Raw genomic sequence first — 23,546 nt, 5'->3', positions numbered from 1 at the left:
GAAAGCTAGTTTTAGATGCCCAACAACAACTCCCTAAACTACACCCAGAAACTCTCACCAGCAGATCTGAAGTGTGATGTTTGATCCTGGGGCATCCCAGGTGTGAATCCACCCATTATTATTTTGGTAACAGTCAGCGGCAAAGAGCCCAAGCAAAGAATGCCAGAAATTCCCAGGAGAAAAACAGCTCCAAAGTTAAAAAGGACCAAGGGCTTGGAGTTTTCTTTTTAAAGTCTGGGTTTAAGCATAAGGGAATATCCAATATGGATGGCCTGAAGGCAAGTAAGTGATGCTAGAGCATCCCCCGTCCTCCCTGTGCCAAGCAGGAGGGAAGGGGTAGCTGTGGAGAGCAGCAGGGTGCAGGCTCTGACCCCCCATCCTCCTGCTCAGAGACCGGCAGCACTGGGGCACTAGGGGGATTTGTCCTCCTTTGGTCTACCCTGGGCAGGTTTCCCAGGGTGTCTCTGCAGGGAAGTATTCTTTCCAATTGCACTGGGACTCCCAAGACATCAGGTGACATCGGACCTCTTAAAGAGGCTGGGGTTGGAGAGCTAGAGCTGGAACAGCCTTAAATAAAAGGGAACAAAAACTCCCAATTCCCACTCCTGAGAAAAAGTATGAATCAGAAGGTGTCTAAATATTTATATCATTATTTATCAAAAATGATCACAAAATGTTAAAATATAAAAATAAATCAATAAAAATAGCCATTGATAAATGAAAGTAAAAGTTTCCCTCTCTCATTCAGCTAAACACTCCCCTCCCCATCTTCTGGAGAGTGGGACACATTTATAGGCCTTTTTCACATCCAACAACTTAAAATTTCATGTGATTTCATTCCTCAGGCAGTTCTTCTGTTCGTTGCACTCACGTTTTCCTTTGCTGCCTGGCATGCTCGAGTCATACCAGGAAGGACAGACAGGGAGAAACTTCCAGAGTCACTAAATATCTTATTTTGTCTTTATTCATGTCATGTGACTGGCTATAGAATTTAGGTTCAAAGTAAATTTTTTGTGAGAACTTTGGAGACTTGCTCCTCTGCTTTCTAGCATCAATATTATGAATTTTAAAAGTGTGGTGACAATCTTATGCTTATTTTCATAGGCAACCTATTCATTTACTCTGCAAGCTTTTCTGTCAGAACTTTAAAGTGTTAACAGAATATTTCTGAGTATTTTCCCTCTGAAAAGTCTGTTTATTTAGTTTAGGGAAATTATCTTTTAGTATACGTTTCACTCTCTTTTCTTATTTATTTCAGAATGGTGGAAGGGCATGGTGGAGGAAAACTGCTCACTTCATGGCAGCCAGGAAATAGAAATTGGGGAACAAAGCCACAGGAAGATGTACCTTTTCAGCGCACTCTCCCAGTGACCTACCTTCCCAGGTCTGCTTACAGTTACCACCAAGTTAGGCCATTCAAACTAAGATGAACTGGTTCAGTTACAGCCCCACAGTCTAGTCTCTTCATGTCTAGCATTATTATCCCATATCCAAACCATAACACATGCACAGACTCTTATTCTTGTCTAAACAATACGGTGCAACAACTGTTTACAGAGTGTTTACAATATGTTGGGCTCCATGGATTTTGGCACCTGTTGGAGGCAGGAAGAATCCTGAAACCCATCCCTGGTGGGTCCTGAGGGATCATTGCCTTTCTCTCCCTCCTTCTGAGTCTCATGGAAAGTGAGCCAGCTCAAACTTTGTGCCAGTAACCACAGTAGACCCCTTCCCAGAATATGTTTCACTCTGATGTCTTGAGCCCTTCCTTTGCCTGGGTGGGGGGTGGGGGGCTTGGGGGAGTCAAATGCTGCAGCCTGCTCTCCTGAGGCCTGGAAAGTGAGAAAGAAACACTGGGGCCAGGGATTTTGCAAAGTGTCTTCTAATTCCTTGATATTCCTAGTTCCCTAGGCCTCACCTTAGACTTAGGGACACTGAATCTGTATTTTAACAGAAACCCTGGTGATTCAGAAGCACATCAATGTCTGAGAAGCTCTGCTCCTTAGACATCCTTGTCCCCTTCCCATCAGTGCCTGCCCTCCATTCTTCATGCTTCCAAGGATCAAGGATGGGAGCTCCGGGGCTCTACCAGGAAGAGACATCTCCCCTCTGCTCAGCATCTCCCTTGCTTGCTTCTCAGTGTGCTCCTACTTTCCCTTTAGGTATAAAAATGTTTCTGACATATGAAATAATATAGTCAACCCCCATGTGCACATAACCTAGTTTAGAAATAAAAGTTTACAAATAGAATTTCAATCCTTGTGTTTTAGTCAGCTTTTCCTTTCTGTGACCAAAATACCTTGTAAGAACAACTTAAAAAGAAAGGAAAATTTATTTTGACTCAGATATTCAGTCTCTGATCAGCTGACTCCATTGCTCTGGGCCCGAGGTAAGATAGAGCCTCATGTTGGAAGGGTGTGGCAGAGGAAAGCAGCTCAGGACATGGCAACCAGGAAGCAAAAAGAGAGCTCTGCTCACCAGGGACAAAATATAAAACCAAGAGCACACTCCCAGTGACCCACCTCCTCCAGCCATACCTTGCCTGCCTATAATTACCACCCAGTTAATCCATATAAGTGGATTAATCCAGATTAGATTACATTCCTCATAATCTAATTGCTTCACTTCTGAACAGTCTTAAATTGTCTCACGATGAACTTTTGGATGAAACCTCATTTATAAAACATAACCCCTTGTAAATCACCCCCTCTGCCTTTTTTTCATTATCAGTTCTAAATGCAGCATGATGGAGGTGTGGCAGCCCCATAGCCACTGATAATTCACTCCAATGAGATTCTGTCATATGCAACACAGACCAGTTGCTGTGAGGACCTCAGAAAGTATGGGGAAGTGGGAGAGGAAAAAAGCTTGGATCTGAACTTACCCACTGGAAATGCTCAAGTGAGGAGAGAAAACTACATAAGCAATGGTTATAACCACTGTCAGCTGGCTTAGTGTCAGAGTAGAGGAACAGCATTTGGTCAAACATACATTAGACTGACCAGGGGTCCGGAAGTGATGTTGGACCTAATGATGATAAAAATGATATTAAGTCATGTGAATACTGACATAGGCAGTCTTTACTTGGGGCCTCAGCTTGGGAGGGAGACGCCACTCTGACAAGGAAGTGTCAGATGGGTTCCCTTGAATAAAAGAAAGAAGTGCCACCACCTGAAGGGGTGGACTGGGGCTTGGCATGTTAATTGGCTTTATATGCACTTCAACCTGAGCGGGCACTGGAACTTAAGCATCCCAGCCCTGAGATAAGACTGAGTTAAGTGAAAGAACAGGTAGCAAGTTAAAGGCCCTGGGTATCTGCCATTTTGAGATCTCCTCAACAGAATTACCCTTTTAGCTTTGAAAAAGTGATGCTGAGGGCACCTGGCTCTAACAATGCACCAATCTTTAAAGCTGATACACTCTTTGAGGATGGATAAATGAGGCACATTTGGTGTTCAACAAACTATAAGTTAAGTTGGGACCTTTTAGTGGCTTGTCAGGCTATGCGCCAAGACCCAGGAATGCATCTGTTTTTGTCCTTATGGGGGTCCCTAATTATCTCAGGAGCTGCTAAATTCAAAGAGATACAGAGGCAGGAAAAAGGCATCCAGAATGTCAGCAAGAAGCAAACCATCCACAGGCTGAATCCAGAGCCAGGACAAGAACTGACGAGAGCAGAACTGGCTCAGGTCCTGAGAGCCGCCTCTCGGGCAGAAAGCAAGCAGGGTGGGAGGCAGGTATTCAGACACAGGGAACAAGGAGAGTCAGCTGCCAGAATATGGAATTAAGATGTGATTTGAATTTTTTTGCATTACAATTCATATACAGAGTTATGAAAAATTGTGCTGTGAATAGTGGAATGCATTATGAATGTAATGCCTTCCACTATTGTCATGTATGAAAGAAAAAGAAAGAAATTTAAAAAAAAAAAAAGATGTGATTTGAGTCTCAGGAATAAGGATGACTTTGGCCAGACCACAAATAAGAGCAAAGATGAGACTGAAGTTGCTGAAACTCCTCTTGCTGATGCTCAGAATTGATCCTGGACTAAAGTAATCAAGGTTAAGAAGAGAGGTGGTGGGCTGGGGTTGTGGCTCAGCAGTAGAGTGCTTGCTTAGCATGTACGAGGCCCTGGCTTTGATCCTCAGCACCACATAAAAATAAACACATAAAATAAAGATTTTTTTAAAAAGAAGAAGAAAAAGAAGAAGAGAGGTGGTGAGGGAAGGAGAAGGGAGGGAAGTTAAAAGCTAAGAACAGGTATAATTCACACCATCACTTGATCTTAAATAAGCTGACTGATTTCTCAGCACTTGTAAACAAGTCAAAATGCCTAAATCCCAAGCAAAGTTATAAAGCATAGTCTTCCCCCTACAGTTATCCACAGTCACCCATCCAGACACAACTAATGCAACAAATACCCCAGAGCACAAGGAATACCTTACTCCCCTCCTGGAATTAGTTTTGAGTACCTTCTGTGTGCCAGGTGCTATACTTTGAGACTTGTGGGGATAATAACACAACCCAGGGCCTTTGACATTCCTGTCCCGTTGTGGGGTCAGACTGCAAATAGATTGCTTCTGCCAGTGAGGAAGACGCTGGGCTCCAGGAAGTCCTGGGTGGCATGGCCCCTGTGGCGGGTCCCTTGCTCATGCCAAATGGAGCTGGGCAAGAGGGAAGAAGCGAAACAAGAGGGAGACTTGGAGAAGGACCCAGCGTGATCAGTGCCCTGAATCATCAATAATTGGCTCCCTCTGGAGCAGGACCCAAGACAGGTGGGAGGTGTTCAGAGATCATTAGTTTCAGAGACTGAGGATCCGGCCCACCTCTACCCCATATCATTTGTATGAACTTGAGTGTGCTATTTAATGGCTAAACTTCAGTTTTCTCCTTGAATCATTTGGGGATCCATAAAAATAAGCAACTAGAAATAGTTTTATTAGTAGAAGAATCCATACTTCTAATAGGATGGACATAAGGAGGGATAATGGACAAGTCAAGGTGAATGCCATTCCTTTTACTAAAATTGATAATATTTTATTGTTTCTTTTAGAATTAGTAAATGATCAGCCTTATTAACAATTGATAGACTTGACAGTGGAAATGGATTAGTTTTCTCTTCTTGTTCCAAGCTTCCTCTAAAAGTGGTAGCAATTTTATTGTTCTTTGTCCCTGTATAGATATATTTAGCCCAACCTACCACATAGACCTCCTCTAACAAAGTGCAGAAACATTCGACACCCCCACACATAATGAGGAGTATCCAGTTATCACTTAGCCACACAGGTAGCTAATGGACCAGGAGAACATCTCCACAGTCCCCTTAAAGGCAGGGAATTATGCTGAGTTGTTTCTCTTCAGCTTTGCGGATTTTTTACTCCATATTTGTAAATGAAAATATCTGATTACTGAGGATTCCAAGAATTCAATCTAGATGATGAAAAAAATACTATGAAAGGCATGACATGATGATCGTGTGGCCTCCTTGTTGTGACTTCCTATTCAGAAGTATTCTCTTCTGAGTCCACATTGAAAATAGGTAGCATCTCGCGAGCCTTCCAAGGTAAGCTAGAGAGAGCCTCCTGCCGTCAGGATGTGCTGCGATGGACACCTGCACTTCCTTCATCACACTGGACAGCAGGGTCTCTGCCCAAGGCAGTGACGACAGCAGCTTCCCCATGGGCGAAGTTCAGTACTTAACTGTGATGGTTTTGATTTCAGTAAAGAAGTCATGAGAGTCCTTGGCTCCCTCCCTTCCTATCCCAGAATACTTCATCCCCCCAAAAGGCAGGTTCAGCTCTCTGATCAGCCAGCAGTTGGTCCAGACCAAGCCCGACTGCAGCTTCTGAGCCACCCGGTGGATGCGCCCCACGTGGCCTGACCATACCGTAGCCGCCAGCCCGTATTTAACACTGTTGGCCCTTCTAATCACTTCCTCTTCGCTATCAAAAGGGACAACACACGTCACTGGACCAAATATCTCTTCCTTCATACAGCAGGACTCATCCTTAATGTCTGTTATCACCGTGGGAAGCATGAAGTAGCCTGCCTGATTCCTGGGGGGCAGGCTCAACCTATCTACCCCCTCGCCACACAGGATTTGGGCCCCTTCAGCACGAGCCTTCTTGATGTAACTTCTGACCTGGGCAGGTAACAAACATAGTTAGCAAATTCTCATTATTTAGCTTCACACAAGTCAATAGAAAAAAAAATATTTCCTAATCATCAGAAAGCAGTATAAGATCATGGCTAAGAAAGTCTAGGGTTTTCTTGTCACTCAGCTGCTAAACCTTAGGGCAGCCATCATATAGGCATTCAGCCATCATGCACTGGGGAAGGAAGGAATGTATTTAATATCTAAGTGTCAGACACTCAGATTCGTACTTTGCCTACACCCTCACTTGATTCTCTCAAAACTCTAGCAACTATCTTTATTACCCCTATTTGCTGATGTTATATTTGAGCCTCAGAGAGAATACATTGTTTATGAAGCTAATAAAAAGTAAAGTTAAATTCATACTCTGGTGTATTCTATAGTTAAATACATGAAAGAATATTTTATCCCTTTTTTTTGGGGGGGAGATGTCCATTATAAATGAGAAGTGAGTGATTTGTAAGATTGATAGGCCAGAATGTCCTTCAATAGCTGAGCTTTGAAGAAAAATAATTTCTAGTTTCATTACTGATTATACTCTGAAACTACATCTGGGTAATTAATATAGTACAGCTAACTACAATGGAAATCAAAGTGTGTAATAAATTAACCCAGTGACTACAAGATAATGACAGATGCGCTTTCTTGAAAAGAGGCTTAAAAGAGGCTTGGTTCATGAGCTTTGTTTCTTTTCAGAATCTTGATGCTGAACCATGCTGGCAGGAAAGATGGCCAGGACCTGTGCATCTTTGGACCCAATACCAGGTAGTTTAAGACAAGAATCTAAAAGTATTCAAGGAAAATGAGTGACTTGATTTTTGGAACATATATCATAACTGAAACACACAATATGGTGCAATTTAATCATTTTCCCAACTAATACTATGCACCTTCTTTGTTCTAGGTATTTTTCTGGGCTTTGAGGACACAACAGTGAATAAACCTGGCCATGGGGCTTCCATTCTAGTCAAGGAACTCCATTTGCATATTCAAATGTACAGTTTCTAGGGCTGGGGATGTGGCTCAAGCTGTACCGTGCTCGCCTGGCATGCATGCAGCCAGGGTTCGATCCTCAGCACCACATACAAACAAAGATGTTGTGTCCGCCAAAAACTAAAAAATAAATATTAAAATTCTCTCTCTCAAAAAAAAAATATATATATATATAAAGTTTCTAGAACCTATGTCCAGAGATAACTTCCCATAGCCCATGATTTTCCAGAAGTAATTACAGTATCTCTAAGGCCGATGTGTGTGATGCTTGTGCTGAGCTTCTCTTCCAAAAACTTTCTGTAACTTACATGACAGAGGTGTACTTACTTTCTCCAAATGTGCTTTACTTATCAGAGCACCCATGCTGGCTGATGGATCAGAAGGAATGCCGACCTTCCACTTTCTGCTAGCTTCTACAAACCTCTTTAAAAATTCATTATAGATGCTCCTCTGAACAAAGATCCTGCTGGTGCAGAGACAGATTTCACCCTGTCAAGAATGTGAACAATGACAAGACTGTAGGGCCTTCTCCTTCATGGTAGATCCCCCATCACTTTCTAGTGCCTGTCATGTATCAGGCACTAGTCTAGACAATGGGATCCAGTGGTGAACAAGACCAAGTCCCCACCATGTGGAACACGTAGTCTTGTAGGAAGACAGACAAAACCACAAATGAACACTTTCAATACACAGCAAAGCTTCAGGTAGTGATCAAAAAAAATAAATGAAAATTAGGCAGAGGAGGGGAAGAAAAGCTGATGGAGGAGGAGACAACTATTTTACTAAAGGGCATTCTGGAAGGCAATGCAAAGAAGAGACATTTGGAAAACGTGCTTTTTATCGACATTAAGGAGCTGGATGAGCAAAGATCTGGAGGAGGAATTCCAGCAGTAAGCATGGAGGATCTGCTGCAGGAAGGAGCGGGTGTGGGAGTGGGGCAAGAAGAAGTGTGGGGTGAGGCTGGGAGTGGAGGCAGGAATGGGAAGTGAACAAGGCAATGTGGTGCACCCTCACGCGCTCATATAGAGCTTACATTTTAGTCTCAGTATCATGAAAATTGAAGGTTTTATGCAGAAGAGTGATATAATCAGATTTACGTTTTAAAGCTATGATTCTGATAACTGTGTAGAAAATAGAAAAGAAGGAAATCAGAGTAGAAACAGAGAGCAGATTTATAAGACTATTTCAAAGTGCAGATGAGTGGAGGTAGCTTGGACCAGAGAGGCACCAATGGAGACAGAGAGAAGTGATAGGAATCTAGTGAGTTTAAGATTCTTACAGGGGTTTGGAACCCTAAAAGTATAGGAGACAGGCATGGATGCACTAGAGAAGTTATAGGTTGAAGGTTATATCTTAAAGACAGGACATAAATGCATAAATAACTATTTTCACCCTAGGAAACAGACTGCTTCTAATTACCTTGGTATTTGTAAAAAGGTTTATTAAATGAATTAAACAGTTAATGTTTTAAAATGACCAATTCTTTCTGCAAACAGGATAAATCAGAACCATCTGCTTATCTGGTTTGGGCAATGACCAACACCAGACAGGTTCATCTGCACAAGTGCCCTGTGCCCTATGAGGAAGGAGGGTGTGATAAAGAGACTTGAGAGTTTTACCAAGTTTCCCGTTACTCAATGCCAGGAAAGCAAGGGAATACTGAAATCCCTGGGAGGATGACTTCAGAGGAAATGAAAAAAGGATGATACTATCTATAGAGTCTCTGCCATTTGCCAAGGATACTCGTTCCTTAATAACTCTGATGTGTTGGCATTCTTATTTTACAGTTAAGAAATATATGCCCAAGTTTGTACAGACATCTTCCCCCAATAAGACAAATATGTTTAATTAAGAAGGAAGTATGTCTTCCATGAGACTCATCACTTAGCTAAAGTGAAATAAGCTACTTTTTTTTTTTTTTTATTTGTTCCTAAAATCCATTTGTTGCTTTGGACTGGCCCTGATCCTTCTCCCACTGATACTTTAAAACACTCCAAGACAAAGTTTCTTTGGGCACACTCAAACCCTTGCATGATTCTAGTACCTGAGCAGCCAGAAGTCTACACCTCCAGGCTCAGTGCACATTTACTTTAATACAGAGAACGTGACTTCCTTCCTCACCTCAACTCTAAATCCTTGGAATTTGTCTCTCTTTTGTTATCTGGAAATCATCAAAACACTGAATTCAATTATCCATTTGATATTTTCTGATTTTAATGATTAAATCAGTTGTATCAAAAAAAGGCCTTTTCTATTGATCTCAAATTTCTCTGTGTTTCTAGTCATTTTCTCTAGGAATTATGGTAAATCAAATAATTACCATTATAATCATTTTTAAAATAAAATTCTATAGTGTTGGGGTGTAGCTGAGTGGAAGGGTGCTTGCCTAGCATGCACAGTACCCTGGGCTCAATCCCAAGTGACATCAAAATAATAATAGTAAAATAATAATAATAATAATAATTATTATTATTATTATTATTATTATTATGTTTTTCACTTTACATTTGCAAAATCCTATCAGAAGGGATTGTTATAGCTCAAATTATTCTACAGGTTTAGAAATAGAGGTTCAAATGATTATGCAACATCCAATGTTTCTCCAGTTAGGAAAATGCAAATCTGTCTCATCCTACTGCTCTGAAGTTCTAACTGTTTTGTGTAAGCCTTTATTCGCTACTAAAATAAAACTATCTCTTGGAGCAAACCATTCTGTAATAGCACATATCTGCTAGGAACTATGCAGACATTGATACTAAAACTATTGCACAGAGACAGGTACTGCTTCCATCTTCATGAAGCTGTTGTACAGTTGATCTGATCTAGCATTCTTAATCCTTTGGTGTACCATGACCTTGAAGAATGTAACACTACAGAGCCTGCAAAACCATTGTTATGTAATTTCTGGGAGATGCAAGATGGCCTGAAGCTCTCTATGACATTACAGGCAATGGTAACAGTATGTGAATGCATTTAAAATACTTTTGGGGAGAATAAGGTCCACTAGAAATAGGACATGTGAGCAGCAAGAGGAGATAGTGCAAATGCGTGACTTACAAAATGGAGGAGGCTGAAACAGCAAACTCAGTCATTCTGCCCATGTGTGGTACATGATAAAAATTATATAAACAACAATAGGAGCTTAATGAACAGAAGCTGATAGACACTGGAATATCAGTGTACTGATCCCCCTTTCATGGAAGTGACTGGATTTACCCATTCACTCCTGGGATTTGCACTGTGATAAAACAGATTCAGGTTGACAGGGCCATGGGGTGGGGAATACCCAGAGCACATACCTGGTTGGCAAAGCTGGATCTGACAGTTGCTGGAATACAGTCCTCTAGATTGGCATCCTCAAAAATGATGGCAGGATTCTTGCCCCCCAGCTCCAGGGAGAGCTTCTTACAGAAGGGAGCACTCAGCTGGGTGATCCGCTCAGCTGTGGGTTGACTCCCAGTAAAGGAGATCAAGGGCACCTCTGGGTGGGTCACCAGGGCCTCACCTACCTTGGGCCCTGTTCCAAACACAATATTGACCACACCTGGTGGAACACCTGGATGGGAAACAGTATCAGTGATAGTAATTCTCCTCTGTGTGTTGAGGACTTAAGGTTACACAAAGACTCTCCTTGAACTTACAATAGCTTGAATGGGAGAAGCACTTGATAGGTTTTACAACACTCAGAGCTTTTATGGCTACCTCCAGTTTAATAGCAAAGCAAGGACTACAGAGTCGCTTCTGCTTATAGAACCCATTAGGTGGGATTTCTCTGGTGCTCATAGGTTCACATCCTAGGAAATGCATCCCACAGTAGTGACTACACTTTAAGCACTCCAGATGCACATATATTCTCAGGCAGGTCAATTCCAGTGGGGGCTCAGTGCCCTGCTCCAATGTGGTATTTAGGAGTTAAAATGCAGGGGGAAAATGTTAAGTAGAGGGATGTGTAAATCTGCAAAGAAGATTGACTACCTTGGCCAGGGAAGTAGGGGAAGTTTCCCAGGGTGAGGTTTGAGTTGGATGTCCTGTGCCCCATGATTATGAATAGAGCCACTGCACTCTAAAACCAACTTACAAGTACCAAGAGCACCCCAAAATAGATGCTCCAATATTTTCTATCTCCAGATCCTATTGTCCTAATTCTACATGTATATGTTTATGTGTTTTCTGGATTAACCTATATATGCCTGTCCACCACCAGAAGGTGTGCTCACGAAGGGCAGAAATGACATGTGGTTTCTATTCTTTGTTGTATTCCCAGTTGGTCACATAGGACTATCACCAATAAGGACTCAATTAATTGGGTGCTTAGTGTGGGCCAGCCATTGTTGTTAGTGATTTATAGTAATCACCCCCTTATCTGTGGATTTATTATCTGTGGTTTCAATAACCCACTCAGAGTGACTCTCTAAAAATATTAACATTTGTCTTTACTATTTCAAGAGGGAAAGAGACCATACTCATGTACCTTTTATCATAGTATGTTGTTATAATTGTTCTACTTTTCTTACTAGTTATTGTTTATCTCTTTCTGTGCCTAATTTGTAAATTAAACTTTATCAAAGATGTGTCTGTATAGGGGAAAACTTAGTGTATGTGTGTGTGTGTGTGTGTGTGTGTGTGTGTGTGTGTGTGTGTGTGTGTATATATATTCCAATATTAGGCGTAGTTTCAGGCATTCACTGGGGGTCTTGGAACCTATTCTCCACTGATAAAGGGGGACTACTATACCATTTTTAGAACTCACAGAAGCCCTATAAGGCACTTGGTATTATTACCCTCACTTTACAGGTGAGAAAATTGAGACAAAGTAAGATTTAATAAAGAGTAAATACCAAAACTGTCCAAAGCAGGTTAATAAATAATTGTTAAATAAATGAATGAGTGAATGAAAGCTTAGAGTCCAGTATCCAAATTAGAAATGGCTTGCGAATACAGGAAGATGTGTGTGCAGAAGAGAACTCACATACAATCACATCATGTCTCGAAGTTCTTAGGGTCTGCGGGGAGGTAGCTGAGTTTAATCCATTTCTTTAGGAGAACATAGTAAAGTGCAGAAGTCCTCCATCATAGAGCTTTTGGAGCTGCCTGCTCCTTGTCTCCTTCCCTTGCCCCAGGTAAAGCATTCTCTCCTCAATAGAAACCCTCTCTGGAATTCCTAGCAACACTTCAAGAATCTGCGCTTAATGTATAAATAAGAATTTCACAGTGACAATCAGTTATCATGAAGAATACTCTCCCACAGGGCCACTGCCTAAGCTGGATTACCTTTAGGGGACAATGGAGGTCCGTCCACAGAAGACCCTAAGGTAAGAAGTTTCAGTGCCATGGAGTATCTGTCAGAACCTCCCTTCTCTCAGCCCCCCACTTCTCCTCAGTGTGTGCATCTGTGGAATCTAGCTCAGGTCATTTCCGGATCCCAGGTCATCACCAGAGGTGTGCCTGGTACCACGTGAAAGCCCCTGGGCTCCAGGTGGGGGCAAAGAGTCTGGAAGGAGAGCAACTGATGGGGAGAAAACAAGGACAAGTTTCCCTCATTTCCTAGATGGGGTCAGGCCTCTCCATCCAATATGGGGCATGTGTGTGGCTGGATGGGGGAGTGGGAGAGGAAGGGGGACTGTTAATACATCCTGAAAGAAAAAATGGCTTGAATCACTTCTCCTGTGTGAAGCAGCATTTAACAGAGGATGAGAGGAACACAGGAACACCACATATTTCTCACCACAGGAGAGTGAGCTCATTCCGGCAGCCCAATGGCCTTCCACAAGCAATGTTAACCTTTGATTCTGCTGCTGTGGCACCCAGGTTCAGATGTAAAGAGGTATCTGCTGGCCATGATTTCTCAGGACCATTTTGCCATTTGATCCAGACATTAGTGAAATTTTTTACAGATATTTGCCTGTTGACCCTTAAAAGATTCCAATTCTAAGAGAAGGAAAGCAGTTGGTTAAATTGGCAAACAGATATTCAGCAAAAATCAGGCGAGGCAGCTAGTAGGCAAGTTGGGAACACAGGAACAGACAAGAATGACCCCTCTCGACTGCTAGTGCCTGGCAGGGAGAAGTATTTAAAATTTAAATAGAGCTAGGGGCAAGAAGAACAGTGGAAAAGGCCACAAACCCCCAGGAGACTCTCCAAGAATGAGGGCAAACATTTGGTACCACCAAAAAAAAAAAAAAAAAGAATATTCCAGATTCCCAAAGAGGTACCTACTTATAGTTCTACACCAGGGACTAGAGGAGTTAGCTCTTTAAAATACAGAATATGTTAGCAGTTCGTTTTCACTTCCCCCCTCGCACTCTTAAAAGTCCCTCCTGCATTGCTCTTCAGTAGGATTTCCTGGCTGTGATTCACACGTCCTCCAAATCCCAGTGGAGAAACCGAGGGCTTCAGAAAGGTGAGATTTGGGCAACTCCTCTCTGAATTTTTCAGGGGAGAAAAGCTTGGCAAAGGTAGCCCAGCGGGGAGGGAGAAGAGCTGCCTTGGCTTTACAGGACTGTTTGCTCACAAGCAAGATCCAAGCTGGGAAAATAGAGGGAAATGGAAAGCAGAAAACCTCGTGCAGTCCAGGTTCTGTGGAAAGTGGTGAGGAAAGAAAACGCATCACAGATCCAGGTGTGTGGTTTCAGGAGAGTGCACAGGAAAACAGGGCTTCACATCCCCTCCTCCAAGAGATCAAAGGAGAGGGAAGTCCCTGCCACAGTTTGGATTAGGAATGTCCCCAAAGGCCCACATGTTGAAGGGTTGGGCTCCAGTCTGTGGTACTGCTGGGAGGTGGTGTAAATTTTAAGAGGCAGGGCTGGTGGGAGGAAGTTAGGTCACTACAGGGGTGCCCTAGAAGGGAATATGGGGACCTCCTGCTTACCATGAGGTGAGCTGTTTCTTCCACCATGTGCTCCCACCATAATGTACCGTCTCATCACAGGCCCAAAAGCAATGGAGCCAGCTGACTATGAAGCTCCAAAACTGTGAGCCAAAATAAACCTTTCTTCTTTTTAGGATGATTCATCTCAGGTATTTGTTATAGCAACAGAAAGCTGATCCTGAACCCTTCTAGGAAGCTGCAGTCACCGAGCTGAGAAGAAATATCCCATAAGTTTGCATTTACCAAAGACTCAGTTTTGCAAAGGATGGGATTAGAACGGTGGTCACTTTTGTAAGGAAAGACTGATACATTCTGGGACATTGGAGAGGTAGGTACATTAGAGTCATATACTCCCCCCAGAGGACCAGGGCTTCCATGGACATTACCCCCAAAGACTTGGGTTGGGAGACCTCATTCCTCTGTAGCAATACTAGGGTCTTTTGGCCCAGTGCCCTGATCTAAACAGGTTCAGTATTAACCTATCATTAGAATCCTAGAGAAATGACTAAATTTCACTGGATCCTAATGTGTATGTCTTTGTTGCAAGAGAAAAGATATCCAGAAGGAAGAGAGGACAGGCTTGTACCCACTGCCCATTCTATAAATATGGGAGAGCCCAGCGGTACCTTTTCTGTGTGCTGTAAGTCAGTGACACCGCAGAAGCTGACATACCCAGAAGGATGGCAGTCTGTCCCCAGCTCCCAGACATCATTCCACCCTGACTGTGGTGGACATGAGCCCAGAGACCTAATAGCAAGGGGCCTTCTCACAGGTTACCTGCAGGGCTTCCTGCCCGTGACCTCCAAACCCCAGTTCAGTATCAGACTGTCTGTGTGGAGTTGCACCTAGAACAAATCCAGGACTGCACTCTGAATGTGGCCATTAAACTATCAGAAGAAAGAAGGCAAGGGGTGAATACAGTTTGCACTGTGAGATGAGCATAAGATTCGGAGGGTCAGGGGTAAAATATTATGGTTGGATCATTAATGGCTCCTAAAACTTCATATATTAGGCAACGCATGAACGTTGAGAAGTAAATGGTTGTAAGAGTTATAATCTCATCAAAGGATTCATCCATTTGATAATAATCCACCAAATGGATGAAGAATTTGAATAGATTCCTGGGTAGTAACTCTAGGCAGGTGGAGCATGGCTGGAAGAGTAGGTCACAGCGGGTAAACTCTGAGGAATTATAACTTGTCCCTGGCCTCTCACACATGCACACTGTCCCTCCCTCTCTCCTTCCAGGCTGCCATAAACTGCGCAGCTTTCCTTCACCAAACCCTTCCACCATGATGTTCTGTCTCACCTCTGGCCTAGAGCAATGGAGTCAGTCTCTGAAACTGTGAGCCCAATTCTTTCTTTCTCTAAATTGTTCCTGACAGGTATTTGAATCACACTAATGAAAAACTGACTAACACAAGGAGCAAATGTGCGAGCCTGATAGGCTGTGGCCTCTCACCTTCTGATTATTGATCCCAAATCAAGGAAAGCCAAAGGATTTATATTCAAATCCTTTGAGAATGGCTGTGTCTATGAGGTATTGTGTACAACTTATAGGAATACCTTGCAATCTTCTCCTTTTCACCAAGATTAACTTGTGGCTTAAACCTAAGATTTAAATTGACCATTGAAGATACTCTGCATTGAGCTGATGTATTTGATTAGATCAGGACTCTTTAAGTTTGCAATACTGTTTACTGTTTTATGCTCTTGCACTGCAAGACACCACCCTGTGAGGTGGGTCTATTCTGCAGTAGCAGTTGAATAGAGGGAACAGTGTGAGAATGCCCTGCTGTGGATAAAGAGGATTTCTCAGAAAAGGATCAGGGAGACAAATCCCATAGATGTCTTTGGACTGGATATTGTTGCCAAGTGGGAGATCTGTATGTAATATAACTCTGCACCTCCCCTAAATTTTCCCCCCAACACCTATTTACCTGCTTTATTCAGGAACTTGCATAACATCCACGCAGTCACTGAAGTTAGCTCACTGGGCTTTGCTATCACAGTGTTCCCAGCAGCGATGGCCGGAGCTATCTTCCAGGTCAGCAAGTAGAGGGGCAAATTCCAAGGACTAATCAGACCCGCTAAAGGACAAGAGCAGAAGCACTTCTATGCTGACATGCCCTTCAGTGGCAGGTTGGCCGGATAAGGTTACTGAGAACTCCTTCATGCTGCATGAAACTTATTTACTCTTAAAAACCCTAGACTTGGCTTATTTATAGGTAAATTCAAGTAAATCAATCTAAAATTTATTACACGCAATTGTGCCTTTCAAAACAGTTTTCCCATTTCTTGATGGCTCACAATTATAATTATGAACAACAGTGTAAGCCCCAAGGCCACAAGGCTGTAATCAATCTACTGCTTAACAGTTTCAGAATGTAATGCATTTTGAGATTTATAAACTGGGCTTTACTTTTTTAAAAAATTTCTCCCTTCTCATTACTAAGCTGTTCAGCTGCTATTTATTTTAACAAGTTTATTCACCTCTATTTCCAATATGTTGTGGATTGACACATAATACCTCAAGTTTTCTTAGAATTATTTGTAAAGTAGGATCAAAACGGTTCTAGATGGTCCTGGTAGGGGCCCTCCTGTCAGTAAAGCCAATCAACTTTCATGCATAGATCATGAAAACCATCTAAGCTGTTTAGAATATTCTTAAATAAAAATTCTCTCTAGATTCTCACCTGTATCCTGACCCAATAGATTTCCTGAATAAGTAATATACCAACTTCTAGAGTGTATCTCCATGCGGTATTCTGAAACTATCCAGGTTCTTAACCACAACACTCAACAAATATAAAGCCTCTAACATGACTAAGGAAATGGATTCACTTCATTTTAAACTCTGCCCTAAAACCTGTGTTATGAAAGTAAATGTATATTTTACAGTATTAAATTTCCCAGCGGGAGAAAAAAAATCTGTTCTTCAGGGTATAACAAAATATTGTTTCAGCAAAATACTTTATCATTCTTCTTAGAAAGCAGTTATGGCTCTCCATAATGCCTTAAAAATGTTATTTCCAAAAAGTTCGAAGAATCAAAACAATAAAATGTCTCATTTTCTTTTCTTTTATATTCATGTTAACTAATAAAATATGGTTTCTTTTCAGGGGAAACATTGCCATCTACTGGATATGTCTAGTCATTGCAGACATTTAGATGTTTCTTCAAAGGACAGGAGGCAAAGAACTGAGTGGAGGAAGTAGAGCATTCTCAGCCAATGATTATTAATTAAACAAGTTCATAGGTGTAGTCATTATTCTAAGTATCCTATACCTATGATTTATTTAATTCATATATGTTATTAAAACATATGTAAGGATAAACTACTATCCCGGGTGCACTCTTTGGGTTGTTTGGTTGGTTGTTGTTGTTTAATTATTGGTGGCAAAAAAAAAAAAAAAATATATATATATATATATATATTTTTTTTTTTCAAAAATAATGTTCAAATGTGCAATTTTCAAAAATAATGTTCCAGGAATTTGTAGGGAATTTGACACAAAGAGAATAAATTAGAAATAGATTTTTGAGGTCAACAAATTTTCAGTAAAAAGGGAGAAATTGGCTCCTTCCTTTTCCTTAGTCCATTCCTTGAGATTAATTCTACAGAATTTTCTGAGCACCTCTGTGCATGATCATGACATTTGCTTTTCCCACCAGCACCTACCGATTCCCACCGGAGTCCGCACTGTGTAGTGCAGACAGCCCAGGTGATCCATCTGTGTGCTCTCTGTCGTGTGGTGCAGGATGGAGGAAGCGAAGAACCGGAAGTTCTGCACAGACCGGGGAATGTCTATAGTTCTTGCCATCGTCAGGGTTTTCCCTGTAGGGAAGAAAGCACTTCCAAGTGTGTTCTAAGTGGAGTGAGTAGACATGGACAGAGGTGTCCATCAACCGTCACCACACCATATCCCAATTCACACTGGACTAGTCACAGTTCCTTCCAGCCCTGGGGAGGCATTCCTTGACCATGGATGGGTAAAACTATGAAATTATTAGGTATGAGGTTATAATATCAGCAGGGGCGGGGGCAGAGTTGACTCAGATCATCTTTGCTTTGTGGACTGAACATTTTGTAGCTCTCATTGTGAATTTGTCAGATGCAAACACTTCACCCACACAAGCTCTTGCCAGTCCAAAATCACCAGGCTTTGTAAGTGCTGTGAAGGGGTTGAAATAATGGGTATTGAGATAGCTGTGTTTGCACATCACATACAAACACGTGAGTTCTATTAAATGTCCCCCTAATCTGAAGGATTAGCAGGAACATCCCAGCCATAGATGCTGTGTGACGCTTGCTCACCTGTCACATGTCCCCATTCCTGGATGGAGTGGAAGGAGAAGCATGATCTTGCCTGGATTGCCCCTGAGTGCCCTCCAGTGAGGCAAAGAAACTCTGCCACCAAGAAAGGTGGAGAGCAAACATTTTCTTTCCAAGGGCTTGCCCCCAGGCTGCTTCCTAACTCTATGCTAATTTATGGCATGCATACATTTTTTAAAAGTTTTTGGCTCTTCCTAATAGACAGTGTTGCAGAAATTTACAAACATTTATTCAAGGAAGGAGAAAAATTGGGAGATTGTGTTATAAGATCAGAGCACTTTCTACATAACTTGACCGTGCCACTGCTCTTCAAATGATCTTTGCTTTGAAACTCTCAGAATGGGAGGAAGATTGAGTGATCAGCCCTAGTTCCTCATCTGTCCCCATATCCATGCCCTTTGCTATGGACCTTTGCATTTTGTTCCACCAAAGGAACAGAGTATAATTCTTTGCACCTTGACCTTGGGTTCAGTCTCATGACTGCTGTGAATGGGGCAGGAGCAGCCAGCTGGGAAGCCATGACTTTCCACAGCCTTGGATGGTTTTGCCTCCACCTCTGCCATTGCTGTAAGAAAGCACCTGCCTGGCACCGCAGGAGGGTCAATATGAATAATGACAAAGAGTCCTGAATTCCATCAATTACATTTAAGTGTCAAGAGACCACCTCACACACTGGAAGAAGGGTACTAATGGTCAATATTGGGTAACATATTGCTGTTCTTCTAAGCATTTAGTACAAGACCTCTACACTCAAACCACAGCTCTGTTAGAAAGAAATGGCTCTCACCTTGGTCTTTAGATTCTGCCTGGGCCAACTCCTCAAGGGACTGCTCCAGCAAGTCTGCCAGTCGGTTCAGGACCTGGGAGCGCTCCTGGGGGCTGCGGGATGACCAGCTGGGAAAGGCCTTTCTGGCCGCCTCCACTGCGACCTCGATCTTTGAGGAGCAAACAGAAGAGGGAGGAAGGTCAGCCTAAAGCTGTTGCTCCTGAGGGACTGGAGGAATCCAGAACCCACAGCTCCCTTTTATCCAAAATGTGCCAGTGCTGGGCTACCACATGTAGGCGACACAGCTGTTTATGCCACCAGCAAATAGAAACCACAAAAACAAAGCAAAACCCCCTCCATCTCAACCAAAGGAGCTAGAATGTGGCAGTCAGCTAATCAGAAAGAAGCTGTTCAAATCTCAACAGATATGCAATGTCAATCATTTTCCAAAGAACAGACCTTTATGAATATTGAATAGGAGAGGAAACTTACTTTAGATGTATGGAATCTCTAAAGCTCTTAATCCAGTTCTAACATTGTATAAAATCTAAAGTTTTGTATGAAATCCTATCCTTGGAATGTCATTGGCCCTTGGAATGGCTAATCCTATGTTAGTCATTTATTGAATGATTTTATAACTAAAGGATTATGACTAAATATACCAATTATTTCAGTTAGCCTCTTTATCTTGAGTATTTTATGCCCATTTTACAGATGAGGAAGTGAGGCACAGAAAGCTCATTTAACTTGCCAGAAGTGACACAGCTAATAAATGCATATCAGGATACAAATACAGATCTTTTTGGTTCCCCAAACCAGAAACTGACTTGTTATGGCATAACCACTGGCCCTGCCCAAAGCCCAGTGTGCAATGGAAGGGGTGGGTATCTGTTGGAAAGGAGGGGATCTAGGGTTGAACAGAAATCTTAGATCTCTAGTTTTGAAGCTACATCCCCAAAGAAGCAACATGAGGAGGTATGGGCAGGGCCAACTCATGACCAAAATGTGACTCAGGCAAAATGAATCTGGAGTGCTTTCCTGCTTCTGCCTTTCTTCCCATTCAGGGAATGTCTAATCAATGCCTCTTCCAGACATGGCAAATCTGTAGTCCATGTGTCACGGCTCTCCTCTGCTTGTGCATGATAAACAGTCACTTACACCTTTCTCCCACCACTGGGCCCAGCTCAGCCTCAGAATCCTTCTTCACAGGCTTCAGACTGTCAGGAGCGCCTTTCTTGGGCCATGTGATCTGACCATCCAGACTCCTGATCTAGCCCTCTCATGAAGAACCCCACCAATGTTCCCTCATGGAAAAAAGTTACTTTCAGCTGAGCTGAAGTAAGGCATGAGATTATTAAGGGGGTTTAGCTCAGTGGTTGAGTGTCCATCTAGCATGTGTGCGGCCCTGGGTTCCATACCCAGCACAGCAACCACAATCATTGAAGATTAAGATTCTCATCGTCAGCAGAAATTTGTCTGAGGATGGCAGCCTCACCCCCAAAACTGAATCTCTAATGTGGACCTGCAGGCAGGATGAAGGAAGGGAGGTGGACTTTTTGGTGACCTTCACCTCAATCTGCAGTCATGGAGAATCTACTGCCAGCCAACCAGAGGGGCTCCATTCCTACAGTAGATCATGTACAATTCTGATATGTAACATTTAGAAAATTCAAGTCTATTCATGTTTTCCAAACTGTCTTATGTCACTTGATTTATGTTTGTACAATATAGACGGCATATTAATCTACCATATACAATAATATTACTGTAAGCTAATACTTAGAAAGGGCCAAGCACTGAGGGCTTTACATTGATTAGTCCATCTCATCCTCAGAACAACACTACGAATCATTACTATCCCCATTTCATGAATGGGAAGAATGAGGCACAAAGAGGCTCAGCTGTAAGTCAAGGTCACAGGCAGCAAGCCATGGAACGGGTGTTTGCACCTAGGCAGTTTGACTCTGGTCTGTGCTTCCGGCTGCAATGCCATAACACAAATGAGCAACAATAAGTATATGTATGTGTGTGTCTGAGCATGCACACCAGCACACACCCATTGACCTAGGCACCAGACACCAAAGTGTCAGCACTCTGTCCTCAGAACATAAGGACAATAACAGATAACTAATTTCTAGGTTGTTACAACTCGACCCTTGGGACAATCCTGGTAAGGCAGCTTGGTGAAGGCAAAGCACGTAACTAAAGCTGATTGAGGAACCCCTGGGCACTGGCAGGATTTGCTGTGAGCAACTATTTGGAGAAATTTATCATGTAATTTATACAGTGACCTTTTTCTTTTTTTTTTCTTTTAAGCCAGGAAAATAAAATGGGATTTATGGGATCAGATAGAATACTTGTGAGTTGCATTCATGGAAATAAAAAAATATTTATTACTGTAGTAGCAGCTACTATTTTCAGTTTTGATCTATTTTCTGAAAAGGTACGAACCGTAAACTGCAGAAAATATTCAACCTGAATTTGGCATATTTGTCATTTTTAACTTCACTTTGGAAAACACTGTGAAACAAGAAGGAGTGGAAAAGTCAAGACCAGATTTCCCACAGCTATCTTGGGTCCTTTAAAACAAACAAAATTGCAGATTATAGTTTAACCAACAAATTAGCCAATATTTGCCAACATTAATCCACAAGTCTAAAGGTTTTGTTAATGCAAGACAGACTTGAAATTTTCACAGAAAAAAATAACTGAGTTCTTCAAAGAAATCTGCATACAACCTATTTTTATAGATGAAGGTCATAATTATATTTTAAATAATCTAGGTTTTGTGTCTTAAAAAGAAATTATAATATATTATGCATTAAAAGACTAAACATACACCAGTCATGTTTACCACCGCAGACATATTTACATTCTCAGTGCAGTAACTGAAAACTACTCTAACATGTCTCAAATATTTTATAAATTTCCCAAAGTAAAATAAATTCATCAGCCAAAGAAAAGAAAGACAGAGTAAAGGAAGGGAGGAAGGAAAAAAGGGGGAGTGAAGGGAAAGAAAGTCAGTCTATGCCACTAAGTTCAGAGTTTAAAAGTTTTTTTTTTAAATAAAAAGTCAAATACTTTTAAAATGCTAAATCTAACTCCAAAAGTATATGAGAATTTGATTTTGAGTTTCATTATTCAATTATTGAATTATCCTAGTTATTTGAAGATATGAGGAATAATTAATGTTGCTGCTCTATTTTAGTGAACTGACACTTTTTTTTTAGAAATCCTCAGATTTACTCATAAATTTAGGTAACACTTGGTAGAGAAAGGATGAATTTTAATAACAGTTGCTACAGTACACTTCATACCATATGCCCGTAAGGAGATGTCTGAAAATTACAAAAAAATAAAATAAAATAAGTAACAACTGAACATAGAGTTATTAGGTTGGCTAGAAAAATCACTTTATTCTGAATGTAGTAACCTGAAATTTGCTTGAGTCTCAGACATGTCCTGTTACAAGAGAAACCTTAGTGTCTTCCTTCTGCCTCACAATTCTATACTTTCCTCCAACCTCCTTCTCTTTTAGCAAATGAAGTAATTCATAATTTGCCAATTCATTAAATACATTTCCATTTTCTCTAAGGGAACAGACTCACCTCTTCTTTCCCACTATCTGGCACTTTGCAGTACACTTCTCCTGTGGATGGATCATAAGAATCTATATAGGAGTGACAAGGTAAAAATTTCCCATCTATGAAGTTTTCCAGCATCAAAAGTTCCATTGTTCCAGAACAGAGAAGAAGTGCTGCTGCCTTTCCCTTCACAATTGTTCCCTGAGTTGTCCCCAACTTTGCCCCCAGTGCTGAGCTGTTCTCTCCTTTTCCAGTCCCAATATCCACATTGGCCAATCAGGAAAGTGGGAGGAGACCTGACACCCTCAGAGAACATTCCAGCCTCCAAACTAAGACAACTCTCAAATACCCCTCAGACCTCCAGTCCGAGATGAGAAATGGATTACACACCAACTAAAGCTAACATACTAACATCAACTTCCATGATCATTGCCCTTAAAATCACTCAAAGGCATCTGTGTGTATGATTTTATTAGTTTCACAGGGTAAATGGTTTGTTGCTCATTAAGTGCCAAAACATAAAGCAAGTCCTTTTCATGATTTTCCTCACTTATTCCACACAATAATCCTCCATGACATGAATTAATATCATTATTTCCCCTCTTTTAGACAAGGAAACGGAGTTTCTTCAGAGAGGAAGAGATGATAGGTCACATAGTTAGCAAGGAGTGAACCATGGAATGCTGATCTTCAAATCATGCGCTCTTAACTCACTGCTCTCATCCCCACGGAGGTGAGTAAAGACACACACCCTCTTTCCATTGCTCATCAGGTCTGGGTTTTTTTGCTGTTGTTGTTTTGTTTTTGTTTTACTTTGTGTTTTCCATTTTTGGCTGCCTTTCTCT

At 41.7% G+C, this 23,546-nt stretch overlaps 1 protein-coding gene across 1 annotated transcript; it reads right to left on the bottom strand.

Moving 5' to 3' along the window:
- Nucleotides 1-5,011: 5,011 nt before the first annotated feature.
- Nucleotides 5,012-22,945, bottom strand: Aldh8a1 (aldehyde dehydrogenase 8 family member A1). The gene is made up of 7 exons (XM_013360511.4): nucleotides 22,726-22,945; nucleotides 19,139-19,286; nucleotides 17,698-17,853; nucleotides 15,956-16,105; nucleotides 10,447-10,703; nucleotides 7,475-7,636; nucleotides 5,012-6,142 (listed from the first exon to the last, which is right to left on the bottom strand). Exons 1-7 carry the CDS (start codon nucleotides 22,849-22,851, stop codon nucleotides 5,690-5,692), a joined length of 1,452 nt encoding a protein of 483 aa, XP_013215965.1. The 5' UTR covers nucleotides 22,852-22,945; the 3' UTR covers nucleotides 5,012-5,689.
- Nucleotides 22,946-23,546: the final 601 nt, after the last annotated feature.

The sequence above is a fragment of the Ictidomys tridecemlineatus genome, chromosome 8 (genome assembly GCF_052094955.1).
Source record: "Ictidomys tridecemlineatus isolate mIctTri1 chromosome 8, mIctTri1.hap1, whole genome shotgun sequence".
In the NCBI taxonomy this organism is placed as follows: domain Eukaryota; kingdom Metazoa; phylum Chordata; class Mammalia; order Rodentia; family Sciuridae; genus Ictidomys; species Ictidomys tridecemlineatus.
The sequence above is the reverse complement of the archived record's forward strand: the minus strand, read 5'-3'. Positions and strand labels throughout refer to the sequence as shown.

Bases quoted from the DNA above. Each gene is read 5' to 3' on its own strand.
- Aldh8a1 (XM_013360511.4), bottom strand. From the start codon at position 22,851: ATGGAACTTTTGATGCTGGAAAACTTCATAGATGGGAAATTTTTACCT. The intron at 17,854-19,138 runs GTGAGAGCCATT...TCTTCCCTACAG, and splicing joins GGCAGAATCTAAAGACCAAG to GGAAAACCCTGACGATGGCA. The intron at 16,106-17,697 runs GTAGGTGCTGGT...CTTGTCCTTTAG, and splicing joins GCGGACTCCGGTGGGAATCG to CGGGTCTGATTAGTCCTTGG.